A 26,857-nucleotide genomic window follows, 5' to 3' on the forward strand; every position below is an offset into this window, starting at 1 on the left:
GAATGATGCAGTATTTGGTCAATGAATATACATGTACAGTAGACTCTGCATTAGTCATCCTTCTGTATGTCAAACAATAACCTAACTCAAAGCATTATTTCAGACCAGATTATGCAAAACATGTGTTAATAACATCTTCTAAGTCAAATTTTGCCAAAACAAAACACATATCTGTTGTCCAAAGAGATTCGACTTAGAGAGAGTCTCCTACAGTCCAGTATGGTGTGTTGGCTCGGTTGGTAGACCAAAGACGTTAGAAGATGGGACTTGCTGCTACCTTGTTTGGCATTCAATGATGTAAGGGTTAGAGCTACATTGATCTGGCGAAATGAATTTTCTATTTTTAACAATAAAAATATGGATTTCATTTTCATTTAGATTGAATAATAATACTGAAATGATGAAAATGAAATGATGCAGGAAAAAGAACACTTTGCTGAGCTATATTGCACTTACAGGAGTGAGATGTGCTACTTGAACATCGTCCCTTGCCACGTGACAATCATCTCTCTTCTGATAAAGGAACGATCTACCAGCTCCTAAAAGCATCCTGTATAAACACACATTACAATTTGAAACTGATGTAGCACTTATATCCTGGAGGACAGGATAAATCCATACATAGAATCAAATCCTTTGAATCAAAACTGCCAAAATATTTACTTCTCTCGCAAAGCTGTGTCTTGTACTTGGTGAGGTATTCCCATTGCAACATCTTCAAAATTTCTCTGCGACAAGAAAAACTGTTTGGGTCAATGCAATCTGGTTAAGAACTCTCTTGCAAGTTGCAACCTTTTACAAAGATTTTGAAACCTTCATCTTAAATGTAAATGCCAGTTGTGGGAATGATCAGAAAATGAGTTCAAACGAAATCAAATGAAATTAATATGAAATTAATATGTATGAATTAAAAATATGTGCCAAATGATTCTGCTAGAAAATTTGTAATTGCTGAGAAATGGCCAAAACATGCAAAGCATCCCAGCCAGGGTGCTGTTTCATAAAAACTTATAACAACAAATTCAAAATTTCTGTAACAAATTTACTATCAGCCAATCAGATTGAAGGATTTCAGCAGCTTTTATCTGTTATTGCTAATTTTTTAAAATCATAACAAGTTTTATGAAACTGGCTGCTGATGTCGGGTATTTTTCCAATAATAAATAATAATAATGATGATGATGATAAAAATAATGATAATAACAACAATAACAACACACTGTCCCACATGTGCTAATATGTGTTGGTGGTCTTCAGTGTGGTCATATGCATGAGTCTTCATGATTCCACAGGGTTACATTTATAAATGTAAATATCAAACCAGATCTAGATCTACCATATTATGGGGATAACTCACCTTTGTTTTTAAAAGACTTTCTCATGAAATTATTTTTTTGCTGACTCTACTTTTTATCAAGTTATAACTTACCATATACTTTCTCTGATGATCTGTGTTTCTGTCATGGTAGTTCTTGGTATGTCAGAAATGAACGGTTCACTAGAAACCTCCCTTTCACACCTGGGAAGGAGAACAAAAGTACGTAACAGAACAGACTGACCATGTCAATAATGTGCTAATAATTGGAAAAGTTGGAAGAAAATTTTCTCTCTCCCTATTTAATGGGAATGATAGACAACCCAACCACACCTGAATAACTGGCACACTTGTACATGTTTATATACATATTGGATCGTTGTGGCCCAGTGGATTAGTCTTCTGACTTTGAAACAGAGGGTCGTGGGTTCGAATCCAAGCCATGGCGTAATTTCCTTCAGCAAGAAATTTATCCACATTGTGCTGCACTCAACCCAGGTGAGGTGAATGGGTACCCAGCAGGATTAATTCCTTGAATGCACTGAGCGCTGAAAGACAGCTCGAGCTAAAACCGGGGTAATAATGATAACAACAATGCGCATCGGAATAGATTATTTCTAGATAGATGGCGCAATATAAATGCCTATTATTATTATCATTTAAATACAGAAAATTATGTCACTACAGAAAGAAAAGCAAAAGAAAATTAATACTGATAATAAAGAAAAAAAAGATGGAATCTCGGCACATACATTTCTAACATTTTCAAATAATGACCTCTGACCTTTTGACCCCTAAATCTAATAATACATGTATCACCAACTTTCAAATAAGCAAACATGAACCAGTTTGAACTTGATCGCTCAAACAGTTCTTGAGTTATTATAAGAACAACATATTTCAATGTATGTAATAACCTCTGTGATCTTTGACCTCATGACCCCAAAATATTATGAGAGCATCGTCCTCCCTATTAATATAAATAGGAATAGAGAAAAGTGTTCAGTGAATTTCTATGAATGTGCAATTTGACAAATGTAACACAGAGTTAATTGGATGAGCCCCAAAGATCTGTACAGATATTTTCACTCCTTTTCACAGTCTGGTGCCAGCACATCTAAATCTACATCCAATATCAAAGCTCATTACAGACAAAACATAAGGGGGCTCTTACATATAGGTGGATTAAATTAAGCTAGAGCGCTGACTCATAGCAAATCGCGCACCGATACTGGAGATCGTCCGCCATTACCAAACCGGGCAACTGTGAGGGTATCCGGGCAGCTGCGTCACAGCAAAGTACACACACCAACCGCAGCCAGTACATTTGAATGGGAAGATAATCGTCATCTAAAAAAGTATCAAAATGTCAGAATCTTGTGCAACTGTAGGTTGCAACAACCAGAGAGTAAAAGGAAATGGATTATCTTTTCATAAGTATTTCATACAGCGTTTTAAGCCACAAAACGCTGAAAAATGATACAAAATACTCTTATTTTGGGTAGATCTCCCGAGATAGCCCCGCACTTTATTTATTAATTATGAGTAGGATGGGGGGGGGGGGGTTGGGTGTCTGGACACTTCAAAATTTGAGGCATCCTCTTTTGTCTTTGGATTCTACAAAAAATATGAATTGAAAAATTGTCGTCGTCATCAGTGCTAGTCTGAATTGCCAACCAGGATTTCTATCTGAAGTCAGAGAACATTTGGAAGAGACAAAATCCAAAGACCCTCTCAAGAAACACTGCACTCTCATGTTTGATGTAATGGCCCTCAAGAAGGAAACTGTGTAAGATCCCCAAAACTATGCAGGTTTCGTCAATTGTGGAAAGTTCCTCTCAGCATCTGAGGATAGTCTTGCCACAGAAGCAATCGTCATCACAGTAATTGGTTCAACTGATAACTGGAAATTTCCAGTAGCTTACTACTTTCTGGTGCTGCGCAAGCTGAAATTGTGAAGCAACTGATTTGCGCATTGACAGAGGCAGATATGGTTGTGCATGGTGTAACATGCGATGGCAACTATGCCAACCAGGCTATAAAGCAACGTTATTGAGCTGCTCTCTCAATCCTGAAGATACGAAATCTTTACTACTTCCCACACCCTCCAGATCCGAATTAAAAAGTAAATTTCATATTTGATGCACGTCATCTTGCAAAACTGGTTAGAAAATGTCTAGCTACAATGGGAACAAACTTTCATGATGGAGAAGAAATGAAATGGTCGTATATTGAGAAATTGAACAAGGTGCAGCTGCAAGACGATCTGAACCTTGCCAACAAACTTAGTCTAAACACATTCAGCGGGAGCAACATAAGACAAATGTGAAAATAGCGGTGCAGGCACCGAGTTTGTTGGTTGCTGATGAGATTGACTTTTTGAAAGATGACTTGAAAGACTTCGCAGGGAGTGAGAAGACAACAGATTTCATACAGAAAGTTGACAAACTATTTGACTTCTTTAATTAAAAGAGTCCAAAGGCAAAAGGCTACAAACAACCTACGCGTTTGTCAAACTTTTCTAACAGAGAGAAGTGGCTTCTAAAGACAAAGAAATACCTGAGTGAGTTGCAGGACGCTCAAGGCCAACCTTTGGTTAAAGGTCGCAGAAAAAACGCATGGCTCGGCTTCATGGCCAAGATCGATTCAGTACAGCAGGTGTGGGAGGATCTTCTGACAAGGACCCAACCATTTTGCTACGTAAGCACATTCAAGATGTTACAAGATCATCTTGAAATGTACTTCAGGCGGATTTGTCATAGAGGAGGGTGGCATAACAACCATAGTTGCCTCCAATTTAAATGGGCAATTCTGAAGAACTGTTTCGTGACCACGATAGATTCAGCACAGCAGGTGTGGGAGGATCTTTTGACAGGGACCCAACCATTTTGCTACGAACGCACATTCAAGATGTTATAAGATCATCTTGAAATGTACTTCAGGCGGATTCGTCGTAGAGGAAGGTGGAATAACAGCCCTAGTTGCCTCCAATTTAAATGAGCACTATGAACAATCCTGATGAAGAACAAAGTAACACCTTCAAGTATTGCTACTGCTATTCAAATCGACGAACCTATAAAAACCTTATTCACAGAGAAACGTTCAGCAGCAGTGTCTCACAACAATAAAGACATGCAAGCATTTGCTAAGTTGATTAGCAAGCCAACAAAATTCCTTGTCCATGTTTTACATTACCTTTCAGGGTACTCTAGTAGACACATTATTCAAGAATGTAAATGTACGAAATGTTGCATGGCTTTGCATAAAGATGCTCCCAATGCTGTTGACACCAATGAAGGTTTGTTCACCTAGAGAAGGGATCGAGGTGGTCTTATCAAACCATGATAAGACATTTTCAGAATTGTGAAAATTACAGATATGATTTTTAGGTGGGTATACATGCAGTCTTCTAACATGTGCATAATCTTTGGTTTCGCTTTGTTTAATATTTTGGTACTAAATTTATTTCATTCCAATTGTTTTTTTTTTAAACAAGCGTGAAGCGCGAGCTGAAGTTTTCGTCAGATTTAGAGTTAAAAACAGAACATTCAACGTAATGTGACCATGAAGAATTTGGGCATAGATCTAACCAACTGTTGCAAGTTGCAAGACTGGAACCTCAAAAAACGAAAAGTTCTCTCCTTTTACCCCCGTCTCGATCGGCCATTTTTGTTATGAATCGTAACAAATGGCCGATCGAGACTGTGGTAGAAGGAGAGAACTTTTCGTTTTTTTGAGGTTCCAGTTTGTGCCCAGATGTCAGGAAACTGCCACTCGTTAGACCTTCATCCATATAATCGTGGTAAGTGCATAATTTCTGTTTTCACAATTCATTTGGAGAAATATTTAGACCATAAATCACCCTTGTCCCGTGAGTATGGTCAAATACACGGTAAGCCCCTGGGCTCCCGCCCGCGCAGCGGGCGGGAGCTCCCTGGGTTAGGGAATGGCAGCCAGTTTACATGGTAGGCACAGCGCAGCTCCGTGCATGCTATTATGACTCAGTGCTCTAGCTTTATTTTAATCCACCTCTATGGCCTCTTACCACTGCCTGGTCATGTGATGTGTCACATGATCACTATGGAGTGTAGAGTCTTGCTCCCCCTGCCAGTACTGTATCACCACACTGTCACTAAGCTCTGCCCAACCTGTTCCATACAGTTTGCTGCTTCCAGGGACTCTTGAAGAGGTGTGGTGATGAGGCTCAATCTGAAGGACTCCCTCTCTTGTCAGACTTTGATCAGCAATAAAGACTTCTTCTTCATCTGACCACTCCTTTAAAAAAAAGAAAAGGTATTCCTGAAATATATTTGTATTAATATGTAATGCTACTATCTATTACTACTACTCCTACTCCTACTAATACTACTACTACTACTACTACCACTATTACTACTACTTCTACTACTACCACTATTACTACTACTACTACTACTACTACTACTACTACTACTTCTACTACTACTACTACTACCAATAGTACTATTTCTTCTTCTACTACTACTACTACCACCAGCACAAGCACCAGCACCACCACCACCACCACCACCACCACTACTACTACTACTACTACTACTACTAACTCTACTACTAACTCTACTACTACTACTACATGTACTACTACTTCTACTACTATTTCTTCTACTACTATTACTACTACTATTTCTTCTACTACTACTACTACTACTACTACTACTACTACTACTACTACTACTACTACTACTACTACTACTACTACTACTACTACTACTACTACTAGTACTACTACTACTACTACTACTACTACTACTACTACTGAACAACTTTACCTCTTCAGAAGAATCTTGGAATGATTTTAAAGGTTCAAGACCTTCCAGTAGGTAACCAGTCCAGTCAAATTTGGGTTCAGGAGCTAGACAGAAATTGTGAAGACAAGTATTGCTGAAAACAATCACTGTCAATAACGAATGCAACCCAAATCGGGTTTCCATTAACAAGTGGAATGACACTGGCAGCCTCGTCTGCATTATGCAATTTGACGTAGAAGCAGTGTTGACTTTGTGACATTGAATATTCAAAATTTTCTGTTCTACCTCTGAATATACAATGCAATAGATCATCATGCTCAATAACCCTTCACAATAATTCAATGAAAAAGAAAAAATGATTAAGGTCTGATAAGAAAAATAAGTATATGCATACAGCTGATTTACATGTAGTTATCCTACATGTATGCACATTCAAATTTACTAACTATGAAAAAAATAATGCAAAAAAATCCAAATTAAACAAGATTTTGTGATAATGGACACATAACAATAGATAACACATGATTTTTAAAGTGATTTGGTCAGTGTGAATTGAAAACTTTCATTTCATCTTCATATCTTACCTGCCTCATGCTTTGGTTCTCTCTCTTGAAATGCAGCATTGATTGGAGAGTTTGATAAATTGAGCAAAAGTGACAGCACTGCATAGTGACCCTCAGTCTATGACAAAAATAATTGAAAAAATAGAAATATAGATACATGTATCTATCTGAAAATAAAAAAACAGACATACTGAAGCTCTTCAACATGCACTCATCGGATTAAAATCGTGTGAATGAACAGAACGAAACAGTGTATACAGTACATGTATAATATGGTTCCATGACATTTGCTCCATTGTAAATTCCACACACTAATGGAATGATTTAACACTATGTCCTATCCTAAACCTCACCCTAAACCTAACATAAAACCCTATTGCAACACTAACCCTAACCCTATATCTTAACACGAAATAAAGCCTGGAGCAATTGTCGCTGGAGCAGATATCGTGTCACCTATAATATAACTGAAAAAACCCATGGACAGCCAATGTTCTTGAATGTTGAGTTGTCAACAACATACACACTATATGTATATTGCTTCATTTTAGAATTCTGTGCATTCATGTTATTTTATTCGGATAAAACCATGTTGGAAAGCTTCAGTATTTCTGATTTTGATGCTATTTTCCTACTTTAAGTACCAAACGCTTATTTAAATATATCTTTGACTTACTTTGTATCAACAATGGATGATAGGCATTATGTCCCTCAATACAAAACCAATGCCATTATTCATAACAACATTTTAAGCCTGAATCATATCGCTTATTTGGTAAACTTGTGCCATTATTCATGAAAACAATAACATGACAAAACAAGTTTATAATATATGTGGGCCCTAATGACTGAATAAAATCTATCATTCAGTGCCGGATAGTTTTACTGTTAAACATATAGTTTTATTGTTAAACAGCACAAACAAATGGACACAATATCATCAAGGGAAACTATTCTGTTAGCCTGAATTTTAGTTGCTTCGGACAATATAGTGCAGATGTAAATGACTCAAAAGACATAGTAGCAATGCTGATCGTTTACAAAATGGATAAAAATTTAATTACAGTACTTCAATGACTCATAAGCACTGAATCAAACAATAGTATATGCTAAGAGGATAAATTCAATTCAATTTCAGTTTATTAAATAAAAAACATAATACATGTATACAATGCTGCAGTCAGAAGACCAAGAATGCACTGTTTACACTTAATATGATTTACGTCTAGAGAGATTGCATATACGATTATTAGAAGCTGTTTGGTAGAGACATTAATGCAGATTTGATATAATAAAAACAAGCTTGAGATTGCAATCATAATATTCTGCAGTCAAGTATCTCCATATTGGACATACAATTCAAAAGAAAAACTAGAAATTTGACAGATGCCCCTGCTTAACGCGATCAGAAATTCATTCAATATGATTGATCGTGCAGAAACCAATATGCATACATGTATATAATGAATAAATTTAGACCTTTGACCTAAAGACTCACCCTTTCAATAATAATCTCGGACAGAAGATATGACAGTCAGGTCATTTGATGTGACGTGACTGTATTTTGGTGTCATCTACCCAGACACCAAACATTTTTAATATCTGGTGAATATTTCGAAAGTTATCACGTGGAAACCAACTCGCACATACAATGAGCAGTGACTTTTGACCTGCGGACTCAGAATTCAAACTTAGCCTGCATTTTGGTGTCATCTACCTACACACCAAAAATCGTTTAAATCCGTTGAATATTTCATAAGTTATCATGCGAAAACCAACTCGCATATTTAATGAGCTGTGACCTTTGACCTGCGGACTCCGAATTCAAACTTAGCCTGTATTTTGGTGTCATCTACCTATACACCAACAATCTTTTAAATCTGTTGAATATTTCATAACATATCATGCGGAAACCAACTCGCATATTTAATGAGCTGTGACCTTTGACCTGCGGACTCCGAATTCAAACTTAGCCTGTATTTTGGTGTCATCTACCTACACACCAATTTTTTTTTTAATCCGTTGAATATTTCAACAAGTTATCGGAAACCAACTCGCATATTTTAATGAGCTGTGACCTTTGACCTGCGGAGTCTGAATTCAAACTTAGACTCTCACAGACAGGGGGAACGCTTAATGCCCCCTCCGGACTTCGTCTGCGGGGGCATAAAAATCAGGATTTTCATTTGCATTTTTAAACAGGGATTTATAATTCAATTATCGCAGCAGTCATAAGCGTATTTTATTACCTTAGTGTGTTTATTTTTCTCCGAAAGGGGAGATTCCAGGAATGCCTTCACCGATCTATCTAGTGCAGTAGCTTTCTCCGCCAGGGAATGGATCAACAATTTCTCTCTGATTCTAGGAAGAGGGAGGAAGAAAAGTATGGAGATTAAATTTCCAGCACTGTTGCATAAAAGTTACTATTATGGTAACTTTGCCATCTGCTACCATGGTAATGATGATCAACAGCCAATCAGAATCAAGGATTTTATGCAAGTTACCACAATACCATTGGATGGCAAAGTTACCATAATAGCAACTTTTATATCCCATTCTTAAAGATTGTCGCATTGAGAGTGTACACACAAGAAGAAAAAGCATAGTTTTACTACGAAAATGTTTGCCATGAAACAGTTCATTTTCCTTGCTGACGTCACATCTAGTCAATTTTTTCCCTAGGGAAAAATTAACTATACGTTTTTTTGACCCCCCCCCCTCGATTCGCGAGCTGTGCGACGCGCTATAGCTCAGCTAGTCATGACCATACGCGCTGCATGCATGCACGGGAAAGTTTCGGCGAGCTGCGCTGGGTCGGTATGCACTACTCAAGTGCGCTTGCACTTGCAGAAACGGCCATCTTTTGATCATCGAGAGTTTTGGATCGCTTTATTCTGCAACTTCATACAGGAACATTAGATTGAGAGAAGCATAGCAAGGTGAGTCAATTAAGATCCGATGCAACTAACGTTAGCCGGCCAGCGCGTTGCAATTTGACTTGAGTGAAAAAGCAGCAGGAGCGCAGCTCAGCGGACCTCTCATTAACCAGAGTCGGGTAGAAGCTGCACGCAGGCCTACCCAGGAGCTGTAAAGCATTCGCTCAGGCGCTAGGTCTAGACCGTCTGTTTTTTAGCCAGGACGATCTAACGTTTTGGTCTAGATTGGTTACAGAACAGTTCTCACTTACAGAAGGGATAAAACAAATATATCAGGCGTTTCCTTCGAAAGCGTAGTGGGAATTATTAATCCTCGCGGTTGGATTGGAAATATTACTATTGTAATAGTAATTGCCAGACCACCCTCGGATGAATATTTCCCACTATACTTTCTCAAAGCCTGATATATTTGTATATCATGCAATGGGGCCCAGGGGGATGTTTCACAAATTTTAAGAGTGATATAGAGTCATGCTAATATGTTGATGCACATTTTATTTGACGCACAAGCTCATTGACTAATTTGCAGTAGTGTGTATCCTCTGAGCATGATGTGGCATTTATGCGGTGATACATTGTAACCGGTAAATTGCCAATTCGTCTACTGCCAACTCGTCCACCCACCACATGGTCAACCTTCATTTTGTCTAATGCCATTTCGTTCACCAACATTTCGTCTAACAACCATTTGGCCAATAACCATTTGGTCCAAACACCATTTCGTCTTTGACCATTTCGTCTCATTACCAGTTGGTCTAATCGTTTTATTTTCATTCATTTTGCCCAATTAAATTGAATTACTTACCCACTCAATGTTCTTGTAATTTTGTGACTGTCAGGATCCAGATAGCGATGGAATCTGAAGTTTGACTGCACAAACTGAAAGGTCCGTCTTAGATTCTCCGAACCCTCCTGTAACAGAGAGAAAATGAATGTAGCAATGAAGATCACATAAAGCTGTGGTGAGCTATGAATGCACTCCATATAAAGGTGCACTGTTGCTATTTGGTGAGGCATCGAATCCTCATTATCAAGTCCCGCAGAGAGGACCTTACCCTTCAATATTCTTGGAGTATTGAGTCTTGTCAGTACTGGAAGGGAGGGGCATAATGACCCCCTTTTAGACTCCAGCTGCAGACTGCATGATCGTGACAAAAAATTGCATTATGGCAGAAAACTACATAATTTAGGTGTTTGGGATATGGTCACAACCCCCAAAATTAGCTTGCTCGGTGACCGGGCAGCAAGTTTTAAGCCAATTGCCTGGGTACCGCTCAAGATTTAATTTCTCGTGGAGTTAAAATTCTGGCGGTGCCTGCTCACTTTTGAATATTCATGAGTAGGAGTATAGATGGAGATCTGATGTAAATGCGAAACGATCCTGATCTATATTCATGAATCGAGTTGCGATTTCCGCGCATGCGCAATTTGCGATGTTTTGGAATCGGCAGTGGATTATTACGTGTGAGGAAACCGATACTGGCTCTAAATCACAAATTTTGAGACTGATAGAAGCTTGGAAAAGAAATCAAACTTTGTGAAATGTGAGAATATTATTTCTTATTGTTTGTAAAGGTCGTGTTGTTGCACGAGTTTTATATTTCCCCCCATTAAGTTCCACCTTTGTCACTCAGAGTATCAGAGCGAGTTTTGTACCTTGATGTTCAGGTAGATGTAGCGGTAGTGAAGTGGAGTGGAGCCTACATGAACATCACTTGAGGTAAGAACATATATGATGGGGGAGTGGAAATACATACCAAAATATGGCTTTATTCCGTCAAATTTCGAGTCCATAGACATCGGATGATCGGTTTACTTAGTCAGTAAAGGGTCTGTGAGTATAGACTAGTCGAACTATCGGATTATAATCATTAAAATACCCCTTCCGGTATCACTATCAGCGCTCTCGCTAGCATAGCGGGAAGAGGTCTCTTGACTTGCTTGAGTTGACTGCAGATAAAACGAGGTAAGTATGTAAGCAAGAGTACTAAAAAAATGATACTGATAGAAAAATCTGAAGTGAACGAAGCGGAAGCCGAAGGAAGTCTCAACTTTCTTTTGTTATTTTTGGTGGGGGGTGCAAATGGAACTCTTTCCCAACAAATATTTAATACACAGGGGGGGGGGGGTATTCTGAAAGTCTCATAAGTTTCCTCATAAGTTACCCATTAATGGAGCACTAATAGACCCCCAAATTCGTATTCTGAAAACTCCATTAGTGCTCAATTAACTCCCTTTAGGCCACTCCTCTACTGATCTAAATTGGCCAATCAAATGCGCTCTTACGATGTAAAATTGTTTACTAGCGTGCAGTGTATCTTCACTTTGCTGGCTTGCAGCGCAGCACCGAGCTGCTGCAGGTGCACTGCGCTGCAATCTTGATACAAAGAATTTTTGCTGAAAAATAATGCTAAAAGTTTTTGCATCAGAGCTTAGAATTCGTTATGTTGTTGAAGTTAATTGTTGTCTTGCCCCTTTCTCTTTCATCTTTCTTTTTTTTTCATTCTTTTTTTTTAATTTCGAACTCTTTTGATTTTCACATCCACCTGTTTGAATCCATTTATTTTGTAGCTTTCTTTGTTTTTTCTTGTAAAATATTTTATTTGCCTCTGTCTCCTGCTTATTTTAAATATAACATACTTTTCATTTTATTACATGGGAAATCTGCTCCAACAAAATGCTGATTTGAATAAAAAGATTTTAACAATCAGACAAGCATAATAAATCTAAAATTTTCTCAAAATCGGAAGTACAAAAGTTATGATATTTTAGATGGGGAAAACGATGGCATCGCTCACTCACAATTTTTTATTGTACATTTTTCTATGAGAGAATATTCATTTAAATACTAGAGGTGTCTATTCTTATTTGTATTATCAGAAACAAATTTTGATTCATCCCTGAACATTGCTGCACCTACCGTGATTTGGTAATCTCAATAAACTGTCAAGATAATGAGCAAAAATAAACTGTATGATGCTAATAATAAAAGAAAATATAGAAAATAATAAAGTTATATTTCCAATATGTACACAATTTCTGTTTCCCTTTTTTCTAATTTCTTTATTACCAAATATAGTCCCTATTCCTTATTTTAGGCCTATACTCGTTTCTTTAAAACCTTCTTACTTTCTGCTTAATTCTTTTCCTTCCTCCTACTTTTGGTCACAGTAGTAAACCAATTTGATGTTATTTACAAGAAATGAAAGCCACAATTAGCAAGAGATGATGAGAGTTAATGGACATCTTATCACCATTATTTTTCCCCATTGGAATGTCCGCTAATTGAGTGCTATGACTATGAGACTTTTCAAAATTTCAGAATACCAAGTCTCGTAACTTCTTCTTCTTCTTCAAGCTACACTGCCTCCTTCAATCCTGAAGATTCTTGCAGTATTGTAGTACCGGGGACCGGCAGGTGCAATACGCCGGGTGAACACCCTACTCTTTGACGAATAGTGTATTGGTTTTAACGTGCATAGGTTGTGACTCTCCTATACACGGGACCAACATTTGCGTCCTTTCCGATGGACGGAGTGTTTTCCAACTGCATTCACACCCGCACTGAACACAGCGGTGAGGCACGTTAACACACAACGCTAGCATCAGTTTTATTGTTAGACGTCTTCCGGCATGCTGCGGGACTCGAACCCACGCACGTTGAGATCTACGATCTTTTCCGGAACAGGCGCTCTAACCGACTGAGCTACGTTGCCTCCTACTCAATTAAGTCTTCGCGCGATCATAACACGTACTATTGCAAGTGCGCGCAACGCACCGCTGCCAAATAAATAAGGAAAGGAGCACTTAAGTGACTTTTTAGAATACCAAAATGCTAATTGAGCGCTAAATTGACCGCTGATTAAGCTTTCAGAATAGGCCAGGACAGGCTCAAGCCACAGCTCGCAGCCGCGCCGCGGCAGCTTTGAAAGTTATATCTACGGTACTAGGGCCTAGGCACTCCTAGTAGGTATGTGCGAATACGGGCGCATCTCGAGCGCTGGTTTTGGCTGCACGGTTTTCGCGCGGGTTTTGCTGCAAGTGGCATCGCCTCTGTCTGGGCGGCTCATCGAAAATGGGGTTTCATGCGCATGCGCACATAGTTGATGCAATCTCGTGCCTTGATACAGACAGTTGAAAATGTGCTCTTTCTGTACATATAAGTTTCAATGTGGATACTCGCCTGTGAAGTGTGGATATCGGAGCTTGAAAGTTCATCAAATTTTTGGATGCGCAAATGATCGAAATTTTTTTATGGTAAGTAGAACTACGATCCAATTATGTATCTAAATTGTTTTAGAATATATTCAAGTATATAAAAAATGTCAAATCAAACGATTCTATCGTGACGCAGTCCAGATATAAGCGAAGCGAGCTACCCTTGTCACAGCCGGTCTCTCGGCAGTCGAGCTGCCCGATGCGGTGGGCTCGCGACGGTCTTTCGGCAGTCGAGCTACCGGTACCCGATGCGGAGGGCTTGGTGACGGGAGTGGTCGATAGTGAGTCGTTCATGCTGGATTGAACTGGATCTAAATTGTTCACTTGATAATATTGTGCCTTTTTCTGAAAATGTCTGTCATTATACCGTAGATTGTTATTCTGATATTGATTTAAATATATACATTTTGTCACAAAAACATTCTTTCCTCCTAAGGTTATAGAGTCAACATGAACATGTTTTACTTTGATTGTTCAATCATGTTTTATCATTTGGAAACTGGATTCTTTTGGAAGTGGAATATTAATGTTGACTTATTAAATTAAAATGCAAAATCTATAGTGTTTTTTTTTTCTTTTGTAGAAAAAAAAAAAGTTTTGAAACTTTTCAATCATGTTTCATTATTTTGGGACTGGATTTGCTTTTGAAAGGGGAATATCATAAATGTTGACTTTTTAATTAAAATGCAAAAATTATGTTTATTATTTAGTTTCTTTTTTTATATATTTTTTTAAAGTTTCATTTTTTAATTATTGTATTGTTTATTTTTTCATTTTTTGGGGGGGTCATATTTCAATACTTGGAGACTGGATTTGCTTTTGAAAGGAGAATATCTTAAATGTGATTTTTTTATTAAAATGCACAAACTAGATGTTGTTTATTTTTGTTTGTTGTAATTTTTTCACTCTTATGAGAAAATACATGAAAACTCAGAGGAAAGGATATTTCATTTCCAGATGGGTCTAACTCCTGTATTTATGTTTTCTTTATTATTAATTGTACTATTTATTTTTTTATTCACTTTTCTTTTTTTAGGGGTGCAGGTGGGGGTTGTGTTTTGAATTGGAAAATGGGGATGGGATTGGTACAAGTTTTTGTGTCACTTTTGTTTCTCTTGTTTTTAGTGCTTGTTTGGAGCTTTGATGTCTGTTTTGTTGTTTAAAGCTTTGTTATATATTTTTACTGGTTGCTTTTTGTTTTGTTTTGAAAGAAATAGACCACTCTTTTCCTTTTCTTTTGGCTTCGACTAATAATTTGAATTTATTTTTCTTTAAAAAGAGAGCTCAAACAGGGCCTTTGTAATACAATGTATGTATACAAATCTAAGAAATTGACAACTGATAGAATATATTAAAACTTCATTTTCGTCCTTCTTGATACTTGAAATAAATTGCATACAATTCTACATACATATTTTACACTCAGCTGCTCATTCCTTCTAAAAAAATGTAATCACATGTCCATTGTCTCTCAAATCAAAAGCTACATATTATAACAAATTGTTGAAACAATAGAATACATAAGGAATTGGTGAAACAATCAAATACATCAGAAAAAAACACACATATTTTTATTTGGTCATACAAAGTACAAAATAAATTTTTTATATGTAAAAAAGGACCCCTGTACATACAAAATTACAATACTAAGTTGAAAAAGAGCTTGTAATTTATATCAGAAAAACAAAGAAATACATTAGAAATTACAAAAACAATACTTTAGACAAATTTATTAGGAAATTATCTACATGATGCTGTTTTGATGCCAACTAAATTATATGAATTATCTATCATAATCACCTTCATTTGGCAAAATAAAGAGGCGAGTAATTGTGATTTTCTGTTTGCATAATTAATTAGAATTAATTAGAAGAAATTATTTTAAACAGAATAAGAAAGATTACAAGATGAATTGATGCACATCAATTGAGCCTTCTCTCACCTTTCCATTGATACCTAAATTACTTCATAGGGTTAAAAAACAAAGAAGTTAGAGCCTGTTGAAGACTTGGGTTCAAAATGGTCACAAAATGGTCACAAAAATCGGTTCTGTACTCCATTGACTTTACATACAGACAATGACCACAAATTTGGATCAATATGTGCGACTTAAACTGGAATAACTTTATAATTTCTTGATGAAAATTAAAGTTCTTGGTATCATTTTAAAGGTCTTTTTAAGAGCTTTCAAGTGATACCAAATTTATTCATATTTGATGATTTTCATTTTTTTTGTCACATACCTACTCCTAGTACCAATGAGGTCCAAACATTACATGTATGGACCTCATAGGCGACAATGCGTTAAAAACAGGTTAGAAGTAGAACCGTTACTGTTTCCTGCACCCAAGTATGATATTACTCCCTAAATACAATTTTTTTTCTCGTTTGTTTATCATTTATTAAAAGATTGCCCATTAAATATCATATTATTTCTACTTAAGATTTAATAAAATAAAGGGAAACTTACATTTGAGTCCTTTTTCGATCTTTTCTTGGCAGTCAGTGCGGTCACCGTCGAGTGCGATCAAAGCGGTATGAAGCTGATTTTCAGATCACGTGATACGTGTAGTCATCTTCTTCTTCTTCTTTCCTTGGTTGGCAACCAGTCAGGATTGACTATTTTTGCCACAGCTTTTGTTCATTTTCAGTAGCTTATTATAATTTTTTTTCCTTCTCTCTTTTAATATTTTTTTTCTTTTTCCTTCATTTTCTTTTCTGTTATTTTCTTCTTTTTTTTCCTTCTTTTTCCTGTTCATGTTTTTTTTTTTTCTTTTCTTTTTTGTCTTCTCTTTTCTTTTTCTCTTTTCTTTTCTTTTCTTTTTTTTCTATTTTTTTCTTTTTCTTTTCTTCTTATTTTTCTTCTTTTGTCTCTTTTTTGTATTCTTTTTCTTTTTTTCTTTTCTTTTCTTTTCTCTTTTTTCTTTTTATTTCTTTTTCTTTTCTTTTCTTTTCTCTTTTTTCTTTTTATTTCTTTTTCTTTCCCTTCCTTTTCTTTCTTTATTTATCATCACCTGATCTATTGACTATCCTTTTTTAAAGACCGCAACAATTATAAATTTTATTATAAAATATATATAGAATAAATAATTGCATGATATTATATATATCTCTACAATTAAAAATATTTTGTGATATAAATTTAATATTTGACGTAAAAATCGCTATTTAACAAAATATTTATTAAAAAGTAAAAAATAAAACAAAATAAAAACGCCTTGGACACAGTGCAAAAAACCTAACGATTTGGCCGCGTTGTTAACAACTATCGTAAGGGGCGCTCTATTTATAAATAAAAAAGAATGTAGGCCTACAGCTGTCTACCGCGACGTGGTTTGTCGCAAGATTTGGGACAAATCCTTGGGAATTCTTGAGAAAATACATCAAAAGAACTGGTGAGTACCGATTAAACATTATCAAAGTAGTAAATAGGTTATACATAACTTGTAGATATATATTTTAAATTGATATTGATGCTTAGTTCCAAGCTAGGGCGGCCCAAATGTGCGTGAGTGGAGTCCCAGTTTATTAACACGGGTAAGTATTGGGGTGTCGCCTAGAGTGGTACTAGGAGGTTGCTCCAGCCGGCACCGGGCGGTGGGGAAGACAGCCGTCTAACGTTAGCGGTGCAGCCAAGCCAGGCCCGGCCCCAGGCCAAGGGGAACACAAACCATGCAAAGCTCAGCTTTATTGGACATCATACAACGTTCGACATAAATATGTGACAGAAAGACCGGTACCTGAAATTGTGTCAGTTTCTTCACTAGTTTCCTTGTTTCCTGCTCCATGATTATAACAAGCTCAACAACTTCAAGTTCAGCTCAAATTTGATGCAGGCGCCATTTCCGAGCGTGTAGTGACGTCATTCTTCGATCTGTGGGGGAATTCCCTGACTGTCTTCGGTTTGGATACAGGGGAACTTGGGAAGTGAAGAATTTCAACTTCATGCCCGCTTATAGAACTATTCACTTTACTTCAATCAAGGAGATTTAAGACCTCTATGCTTCAATTCAATTCAATTTACTTTAAAGTTACCAGTCTATGAAATATATATGGAAATTTGTCCTTCACTGGCTTTTAGATTAAAAAAGAAGAAGAAATTTCCACGCGTTGACATTATATTTTTTGGCGGCCAATCTTCACCTGTCCATTTGCTCTGGGGTTAAACTTCCCCTTCAAAGAAAACTTACGCTCTTATATAGACACGACATATGATGAGGCTAATTGCATAACGCAGAATCACCAAACAACCGAAAAAATGAGAGAAAAAAAGGAAAAATAGAAAAGATTAAAAAAAGAGAAGTGATAGAAAGAAGTGGAATCGGGGAAGAGAAAGGAAAAGAAAAAGCCGGGAAGGAAATGCAAAGATAAAGAGGAGTAAACTTAGTGGAGGGGGCGCAACCGCGTAGCCAGGATTTCATTTTGGAGGGGGCGGTAAATGCACGCGAAGCGGGCCAACACTTACAGAGCGCGCGAAGCGCGCTCCCTAGGGGGTGCTTTCGGTGTTTCTTAAATTAAAATGAAAAGGAGCCGTCTCTCCTGTCTCTAGTACCTATATCAGCTCCAATTCAGTTGACTATATTTTGATTTTGAACCTTGTTTTTAAAAGTGATTGTGAATGCACAAAAAGGGATAAAATGGAGGAAATTAAAATAATATTTACCCCGCACGAAGCGCGAAAGCTAAAGCGTTTTATCAATTTTTTTCTAAAGAAAAGGGTCCCGAGATAAGGGTATTCCCTATATAATACTGAATGCTTCCCTTGGAAAGATCAGATTTGATTACAAACAATTTAGCGGCAGTGCAGATCTTTAACTCGCAAAACAAGAAGGGTATTTTCCGGGCCAGGAAGATATTTCTCCCCGTGCAGAGCAATGAAACTCTGAAATTTCAAAGTGCGGACCTTTCATCAAATGCATATATCTCTACCCCATCGGCTCTCATTCAATTAATTTTCTAAGATTATTGAACTTCATTACAAGGAAAATAGTGCGCAAAAAGTTGAAACTTCTGTGATTTATTGAAATTATATAAAAAAGGATGATGTATAATTTCTTTGATTTATCCTGAAGCGCTTAATTTTGAATGATAAAGAAACTTAAGTGTCATTCAAAATTTCAAACTGAGGGCGCAAAACAGGACAGGAAATGAATGTGCAGGGAAATTTTAATAGAATTTGATTTAAAAAATATTGTACTTTTTTATTTAATATGACACGAATTTTGTACCTTCCTCTTTTGAAATTAGGAACCTGTTTGCCCCCAAATTATGGTTGTTTAGTAATGTGCTGAAAAGCGGGAGAAGTGGCCTATATGGAGGTGACGGCAGAAATTGATATAAAGATTTTACCCGCCCGAAGTCGACCCGACCAGAAGTTGCGCGATCAATTTGAAAAAAAAAGATAACTTAAATATACTTCGGCCTAACCTTACTCTTATTCCATGCCCTAATGTATACATTTAACTTTAACTGGCAAGAAACACATAGCTGAGGTCGAAAAACAGGGTTAGAGAAAAGGTTAGGGAAACAAAGGAGAACTGCAATATTGTCATTTAACCGCGCGCAGCGCGGAAGCAAAATTCATATATATAAATTTTAAAATAGAGCACTGAAGAGTTTCTCTTTTGAGAAAAAAATAAAGAATAAAAAGAAAAACACACAAAGCTACCTTTCTTCCCTTCGCTTTTCCTTTTCTCCTTTCTTTTTTCTCTTTTTTTTTTCTTTTTTGGGACTTTTTTTTTGGGGGGGCGACCGCCCCCACCGCCCACTGGCTACGCGCCTGAGGGGCGGGGGAGATCAAAAAAGGGAGAAATTGGGAAAAGAAGAAGAAACAGGAGAGAGAAAGACACTCCAAATAAAAGAAAATGAAAGAGAAGAAAAGCTGATAAATGAAAAATAAAAGATAACTAAAGAAAGATGTGACAGAGATTAATTTATAGGATGAATAGAAGAAATAAAATAGCTTGTGAGGAGAGAAAGTAGAAAAGGAGAAGGAAGATCATAAGAAGTGGAGAAAATGGAGAGGAAATGGCTAGTATTCCGAGTAACCTATATATCTAGTGTCATTAAAACAAAAGTATATAAACTCCTCAAAAAAAGTTTGGAAATCTGACTTTGATCGATAATCCCTCCTCAGTTTTAGTAAATATCAATGTGTAATTAATATCAATGAATAGACCATTCAATTTTCTTTAAAATGATACCCTACATGATATGATTATGGTTCACATGCAACCTTGAAATGTGGGGCAAGGTCAAAATTCAAAAGTTGCAAAATGACACACTAAAGTCACTGTTCTTTTTTCCGTGGTGATGAGTGAGTTTCTCAGCGGTTTCTTTTAACTGTTTTCATGTACCTTATCATCAACATTAACATGGAATCAAACACACCTCTGCACAAGCAAACACATAACAAACAAACAAACAAACATGCATGGGTATTTCAAACCACGACTCAAACCATGTTATCTCACAGAACCATCACTACATACACCACAACAAAACATAAAAAATGAAGAAGCAGGGGCTTGATTTGAATGGATTTTCATTTCTAGACACAAACAAGAATTTCTGCTCGTTTTGCAGCTTTTCAATTCAGACCTCATCCAACACTTTTGAATCCTGCTCTTTTCATGATGGCATGATCATTACAAGCATGTTATCATTTTCAAGCGAATTAAATGATCTTTTAAATGATATCAAATATGCATTGTGTAAAATTGGGAGTTGGGAGAAACTAAGATTTCCAAACTTTTTTTTGCTCGTTTTGCAGCTTTTCAATTCAGACCTCATCCAACACTTTTGAATCCTGCTCTTTTTGTGATGGCATGATCATAACAAGCATGGTATCATTTTAAAGAAAATCAAATGATCTTTTGAATGATGTCAAATATGCATTTTGAAAAATTGGGAGTTTGGAGAAATTAATGGCCAAACTCAGATTTCCAAACTTTTTTTGAGGGGTTTAGTGTATGGCTTGATCGCAACCCGGGTCGCAACCTACCCTCACTCTCTCGTCAAGATGGAATTGACGTCACTTTTATGATTATAACCGTCCTGAATGGGCGGTGGGGCAGAGGATTATCCTTTAATTGTTCTATGGGGGGGGGGGGGTGGGGACATCTACTGTTGCGTCCCCGGCACAAACACATAAGATATTCCTCTGCTTCGCCGCCCATCATGCTCCCTCCGTTTTTATTTTCATAGTCTTCTCTATTTCATATTTACGTGACATCCTTGGCCAACTCAATTCAAGTTAATTTTATTGCTCATCACCGACACGTGTTTTGCTCGCTTTTAATCCTACTTTGGCACATGCATACACAAACATAGGAATTCTCCATGGGCCTATACTGTACAAAGAATAAAAAAATGTATTTTTGAAGTATATAAAATAAAATGAAAGATAAATCAAAATATATCTAAAGATCCACAGCACATTTTCAAGCTTCATTTTTCCAAACGGTGCCTAATATTCTGATTTTGTTATATCTTTAATCTCATGCGTTGTAAAGTTATTTATTTCAACTGTTCCCTATTAATTCTGGCTCGATTATTTTAATCAAATATATGTTCCTCCTGGTTATGTTAAACATAAATTAGTTCCTTTTTTGTGCAACCTACCTGTTTTATACTATTATGTTATTCCATTTTGTAACTCTATTGTATGTAATGATCTTTGTTCACCCAATCCGGTGTGGAAGGGAAGGCCTGTGGGCCATGGCCATTAAGTTGACCTATTCCCTACCCAGGCTACCTGGTTGGTTGAGAAAAGGTCTAAAAAATATTTGTATTTTTGTACTGCATTGTACACGCTGTCTTGTTTTTGGTTAAGTGCCGAATAAAATAATAATAATATTTTGACATGGGAGCCAAGTCATAGGTGCGTACTAGTATCCTGGGTGGCATTAAAAATAAAGGTGATATATAGTTCTAGGCCTATACCCTATACGGCCTCCATGTTTTTTTATTTCCTGTATCTTTTATTCTTTCCTCTATCTTTATTCTCTCCATTTATGTCTTGTTCACCACCATGATACCGGTGTAAAAATGGCAGAGGTAAAAATGGCAAAGGTAAAAATGGCAGAGGTAAAAATGGCAAAGGTAAAAATGATAACACTTGAGTTGGTATTTCTTATTTTTTCCTGGACTTACATGCACGACCTTCTCATGTCAAATCACTCTCACAGAACGGAGACCGTTGAAAGACCACTGAAAGACTTAAAATTTGTGATGTCTAAAGGCCCCCATTCCACAGAACGGAGACCGTTGAAAGACCACTGAAAGACTTACAATTGATGAGGTCTTACAGCGGTCTTCAAGATCACTGAAATTTGTCATCTCTGTGAAATGGCTCAGAAAGACCCCTCAAAGAACTCTGAAAGACTGATGGATATTTCTTGTCTTACTGGTCTTAGACAAGTCCTATAGAGATCTTTCAATGGTCTTTCAGAGATCTTTTATGCAACAAGTGATCTTTCAGAATTCTTTCCATGGACTTTGCCTGGTCTTTCAATGGTCTTTCAATAATCTCTCATGAGTCTTACAGTGATCTCCGCAAAAATCTTGAGAGACTGCCGAAAGATCATTGAAAGACTATGAAGACCTTTGAAAGTTCATCGAAAGACTGCTGAAAGACCGCTGAAAGACCACTGACAGACCATTTTCTTGTAATACCGTTGTAAGACTGTTTTGAACCGTTTCAAAAATTTTTGGAGCCCATGAAGACCACGAAGACCGCTGAAAGATTGGTCAGGACTCGTGTAAGACCTCAAAGACCATTGTAGGTTCATTGAGAGACCTCTGTAAGATCGACCAAAATTCATGGTATTTGAAAGGTCTTTCAGCGGTCTTACAGCGGTCTTCAAGATCACTGAAATTTGTCATCTCTCTGGAATGGCTCAGAAAGACCCCTCAAAGAACTCTGAAAGACTCATGGATATTTCTTGTCTTAGGCCCCCATTCCACAAAACGGAGACCGTTGAAAGACCACTGAAAGATTTACAATTGATGAGGTCTTACAGCGGTCTTCAAGATCACTGAAATTTGTCATCTCTGTGGAATGGCTCAGAAAGACCCCTCAAAGAACTCTGAAAGACTGATGGATATTTCTTGTCTTACTGGTCTTAGAGTAGTCTTACAGAGATCTTTCAATGGTCTTTCAGAGATCTTTTATGCAACAAGTGATCTTTCAGAATTCTTTCCATGGACTTTGCCTGGTCTTTCAATGGTCTTTCAATGATCTTTCAATGATCTCTCAGGAGTCTTAACAGTGATCTCCGCAAAAATCTTGAGAGACTGCCGAAAGATCATTGAAAGACTATTAAGACCTTTGAAAGTTCATCGAAAGACTGCTGAAAGACCGCTGAAAGACCACTGAAAGACCATTTTCTTGTAAGACCGTTGTAAGACTGTTTTGAACCGTTTCAAAAAGTTTTGGAGCCCATGAAGACCACGAAGACCACTGAAAGATTGGTCAGGACTCGTGTAAGACCTCAAAGACCATTGTAGGTTCATTGAGGGACCTCTGTAAGATCGACTAAAATTCATGGTCTTTGAAAGGTCTTTCAGCGGTCTTGCTCTCTGTGGAATGGCCCCTTTACTGGGCTTAGACTAGTCCTTTAGAGATCTTTCAATGGTCTTTCAGAGATCTTTTATACAACAAGTGATCTTTCAGAATTCTTTCCATGGACTTTGCCTGGTCTTCCAGTGATCTTTGAATGATCTTTCAATGATCTCTCATGAGTCTCACAGTGATCTCCGCAAAAATCTTGAGAGACTGTCGAAAGATCATTGAAAGACTATTAAGACCTTTGAAAGTTCATCGAAAGACCGCTGAAAGACTGCTGAAAGACCATTTTCCTGTAAGACCGTTGTAAGACTGTTTTGAACCGTATAAAAAAGTTTTGGAGCCCATGAAGACCACGAAGACCACTGAAAGATTGGTCAGGACTCGTGTAAGACCTCAAAGACCATTGTAGGTTCATTGAGAGACCTCTGAAAGATCAACCAAAATTCATGGTCTTTCAAAGGTCTTCCAGCGGTCTTGATCTCTGTGGAATGGGGGTTTAATTCATTACAGGGGAAATTCACACTGGCATAAAGTTTATTTAAATGATATTGGTGAGGGTTTTAGGGAATCCATCAAAGATTTAAAAAGCTACTAAAATTTTACATGTTAATGGGGACGTCATTTGCGAGCATTTTTCCCCATATATGGTGTAATAAAAACATATCAATGAAATTTCATTTTAAAAAAATGAAAATGGTTTCATTTGTACCTTAAGTATATTAACATACAAATAATTTCATATCCGCTCCTAAAAGTTTTTTTTAGCAATCATGAACCACTGATTACAAAATTTGAAAAGTAGGCATTTTGGTGCATAAAATACGGGGTAGTTACTAGTAGATGACTTCACAGATCAAAACTCAAACTTCTAATAACTTTCTTAATCTTTGAAAGGTTTTCTGCAAACCTTCACCAATATATTTTGTCTGCTATTTTTACAGTAAACCATTCGTCAGGGTGGATTTACCCTTAAAAACAGGTCGATAGAATGGTACCGAAGAAACGCCTATAGATTTAAATCCCTGATCCGCTACACATTTCAAAATTCACGCGGTAACCGTTACCATAGAAACTAGTTAAGGAACCTGATATCCACTTGGACTAGCTGCAATGAAGTATTACTCTGAAAAAAATGAACACTAGTTGCTATTATCTGATTATTATATCATTTACATTAAACTATATACGTATCATATCAATATCTATTCGGATCCAGTATGATGTTGAAATATGAAAAATTACTTTTATTACAGAACGTTTTGTTATTTTTCTGATCCAAGTTATGCAAGCGGTTCAAAGAAATCCCGAACTCGTCTATGTCAGTGTGTTATTGGTAGCGCACATTGGTGTTTACATTACAATTCGTTTGGTATGTATGTGATGAAGTGCTGTTCTACTATACGAACTGGCCAAGATAAATCCTTTCATCACTCACTAATTGAAATCATTTTGGCATGAAAATGTTTGAGTTTAATCATATCAACGATAAAGTATAGACCTAAAATGATCCAAATAATATCTCATCAGTTCATAATACTCATTTTGTCGATAGGAGTCCATTCAAGGTCAATAATTATGACTGATATTAACTGGAAAGGCTATATATTTTCCTTGCTGATCTAGCATGTCATGATCTTTGCCTCTGTCATTTTTGCCTCTGCCATTATTACCTCTGCCATTTTTACCTCTGCCATTTTTACCTCTGTAATTATCACCTCTGCCATTTTTACCTCTGCCATTTTTACCTCTGCCATTTTTACCTCTGCCAATTTTACCTTTGCCATTATTACCTCTGCCATTTTTACCTATGCAATTTTTACCCGGCACCGAGGAGGGGGGGGGGGCGGGGTAACCACAACCATTCCTTGTAGAGCCATCCCTGATCATCAGTACCATAGCCAAAATGAATACTAATACTGCCTCGACACCATCATTGCTGTTGTTTATTATAGCTATTCTCATCATCTCATGTCAGCATCAATCGTCAGTCATAAAATACCATCATCATCAACAGGGCGGATCCAGGAGTCTCCAAAAGGGGGCCATTTTTGTACCGGACATTTTTGACAGGCAAAATAAAAGAAGTTTTCACTTCAAAAATTTTCTTCCAGGATAAATTTAAGAAGAAAAGAAAATCACCTAAAAATATTTGTTGTGCCTCTCCAAGAGGGGGGGGGGGGGGGGGGAGGGGGATGGACTGAACGTGCCCCGACCTGGATCCGCCACTGATCACACCCCCAATTATGATCCTTGCCATCAATCTCCATCATCACGTTCATCATCATCATGATCATCATTATCATCATCTTCAATCATCATCGTCATCACCATTATTATCAGCATAATCATAGTCATTGTCACCATCATTACCAACATCACCAACAACTCATCATCTTTATAGGTTACCATGGTGGAGAGAATAATGGAAGTTTTTACAGTAAGCACCATGTATGTAGTCCTGAAAATTACTTTGTTTTTCTTTCTTGATTGTATGTTAGCTCTGAAAAGTTCTTTTCAGAACTAACATACAATCAAGAAAGAAAAACAAACAGTCCTTTTCAGGACTACATACATGTACATGGTGTTTACCGTAAAAACTTCCATTGGCATCATCATCTTCTTCATCATCATCGTCAATATCACAACTATCATTGTCACCACCACCACCACCACCATCGTCATCATCATCATCATATAATCATCATCACCACCATCACCATCACCACCACCACCACCATCATCGTCATCATCATCATCATATAATCATCATCACCACCACCACCACCACCACCACCACCACCACCATCATCTTCATCATCATCATCAGTCTCCAGCAACAAACAAATATCACTTCCTTCATTGTCAATATTTTTTTTCTATGGATGCTTCTGAATGTAGATTAATGCCTTTGAATTTAGACCACTCAGCCACAGCACATCCACACACACACACCACTCTCACACACACACCCACCCACCCACACACAAAGATAAATCTTTTAAGAGTTTATCAATTTTCAATACAACTTTATTTACACATATATTGCATATACTTTCATCATCTATGTACACAGGCTTCACATAAATGAGCAAAATATTTTCACATAAAACAAAACTAATAATCAGGAAAATGGCAGGAGTTTGTAACTTACCTTTTAAAAATAAGAGAGTCGTGAATGTTCAGAAAAATAAGTTTTCCGTCAAATCACACCAGTTCTAAGGGTTAAAATTCTTAAAGTTTTGTTACTTATTAATCTTTATAGGCCTAGGCCTATCTTTCTTATGAGATATCTACACATTTCCTGCTTTCCAAAAAGATTACGTATCTATAATTACACAACTGTATATTATTAATACAAGTTGAGACATTCATTAAACTGAAAATAAATGTGTGAAATGGATATTTAAGTAATAATACTAAGTTTACATTTCATGAAGCTTTAGAGTGATCATAAAACCTAAATTATA

The 26,857-nt window shown here is 36.9% G+C and overlaps 1 protein-coding gene across 1 annotated transcript in view; it reads right to left on the bottom strand.

Moving 5' to 3' along the window:
• Positions 1 to 17,697, bottom strand: part of LOC135154373 (gamma-tubulin complex component 5-like) — a 32,574-nt gene extending 14,877 nt beyond the window's left edge. The window contains exons 1-8 of the mRNA XM_064100513.1: positions 17,560 to 17,697; positions 10,407 to 10,513; positions 8,915 to 9,026; positions 6,687 to 6,783; positions 6,124 to 6,206; positions 5,361 to 5,590; positions 1,430 to 1,519; positions 457 to 550 (exon numbers count right to left, since the gene is read on the bottom strand). Of these exons, the coding sequence (XP_063956583.1) occupies positions 457 to 550; positions 1,430 to 1,519; positions 5,361 to 5,590; positions 6,124 to 6,206; positions 6,687 to 6,783; positions 8,915 to 9,026; positions 10,407 to 10,513; positions 17,560 to 17,607 (861 nt within the window). The 5' untranslated portion in view covers positions 17,608 to 17,697. The remainder of the gene's footprint in view (positions 1 to 456; positions 551 to 1,429; positions 1,520 to 5,360; positions 5,591 to 6,123; positions 6,207 to 6,686; positions 6,784 to 8,914; positions 9,027 to 10,406; positions 10,514 to 17,559) is intronic.
• Positions 17,698 to 26,857: the final 9,160 nt, after the last annotated feature.

The sequence above is a fragment of the Lytechinus pictus genome, chromosome 1 (assembly GCF_037042905.1).
Source record: "Lytechinus pictus isolate F3 Inbred chromosome 1, Lp3.0, whole genome shotgun sequence".
Taxonomy (NCBI): domain Eukaryota; kingdom Metazoa; phylum Echinodermata; class Echinoidea; order Temnopleuroida; family Toxopneustidae; genus Lytechinus; species Lytechinus pictus.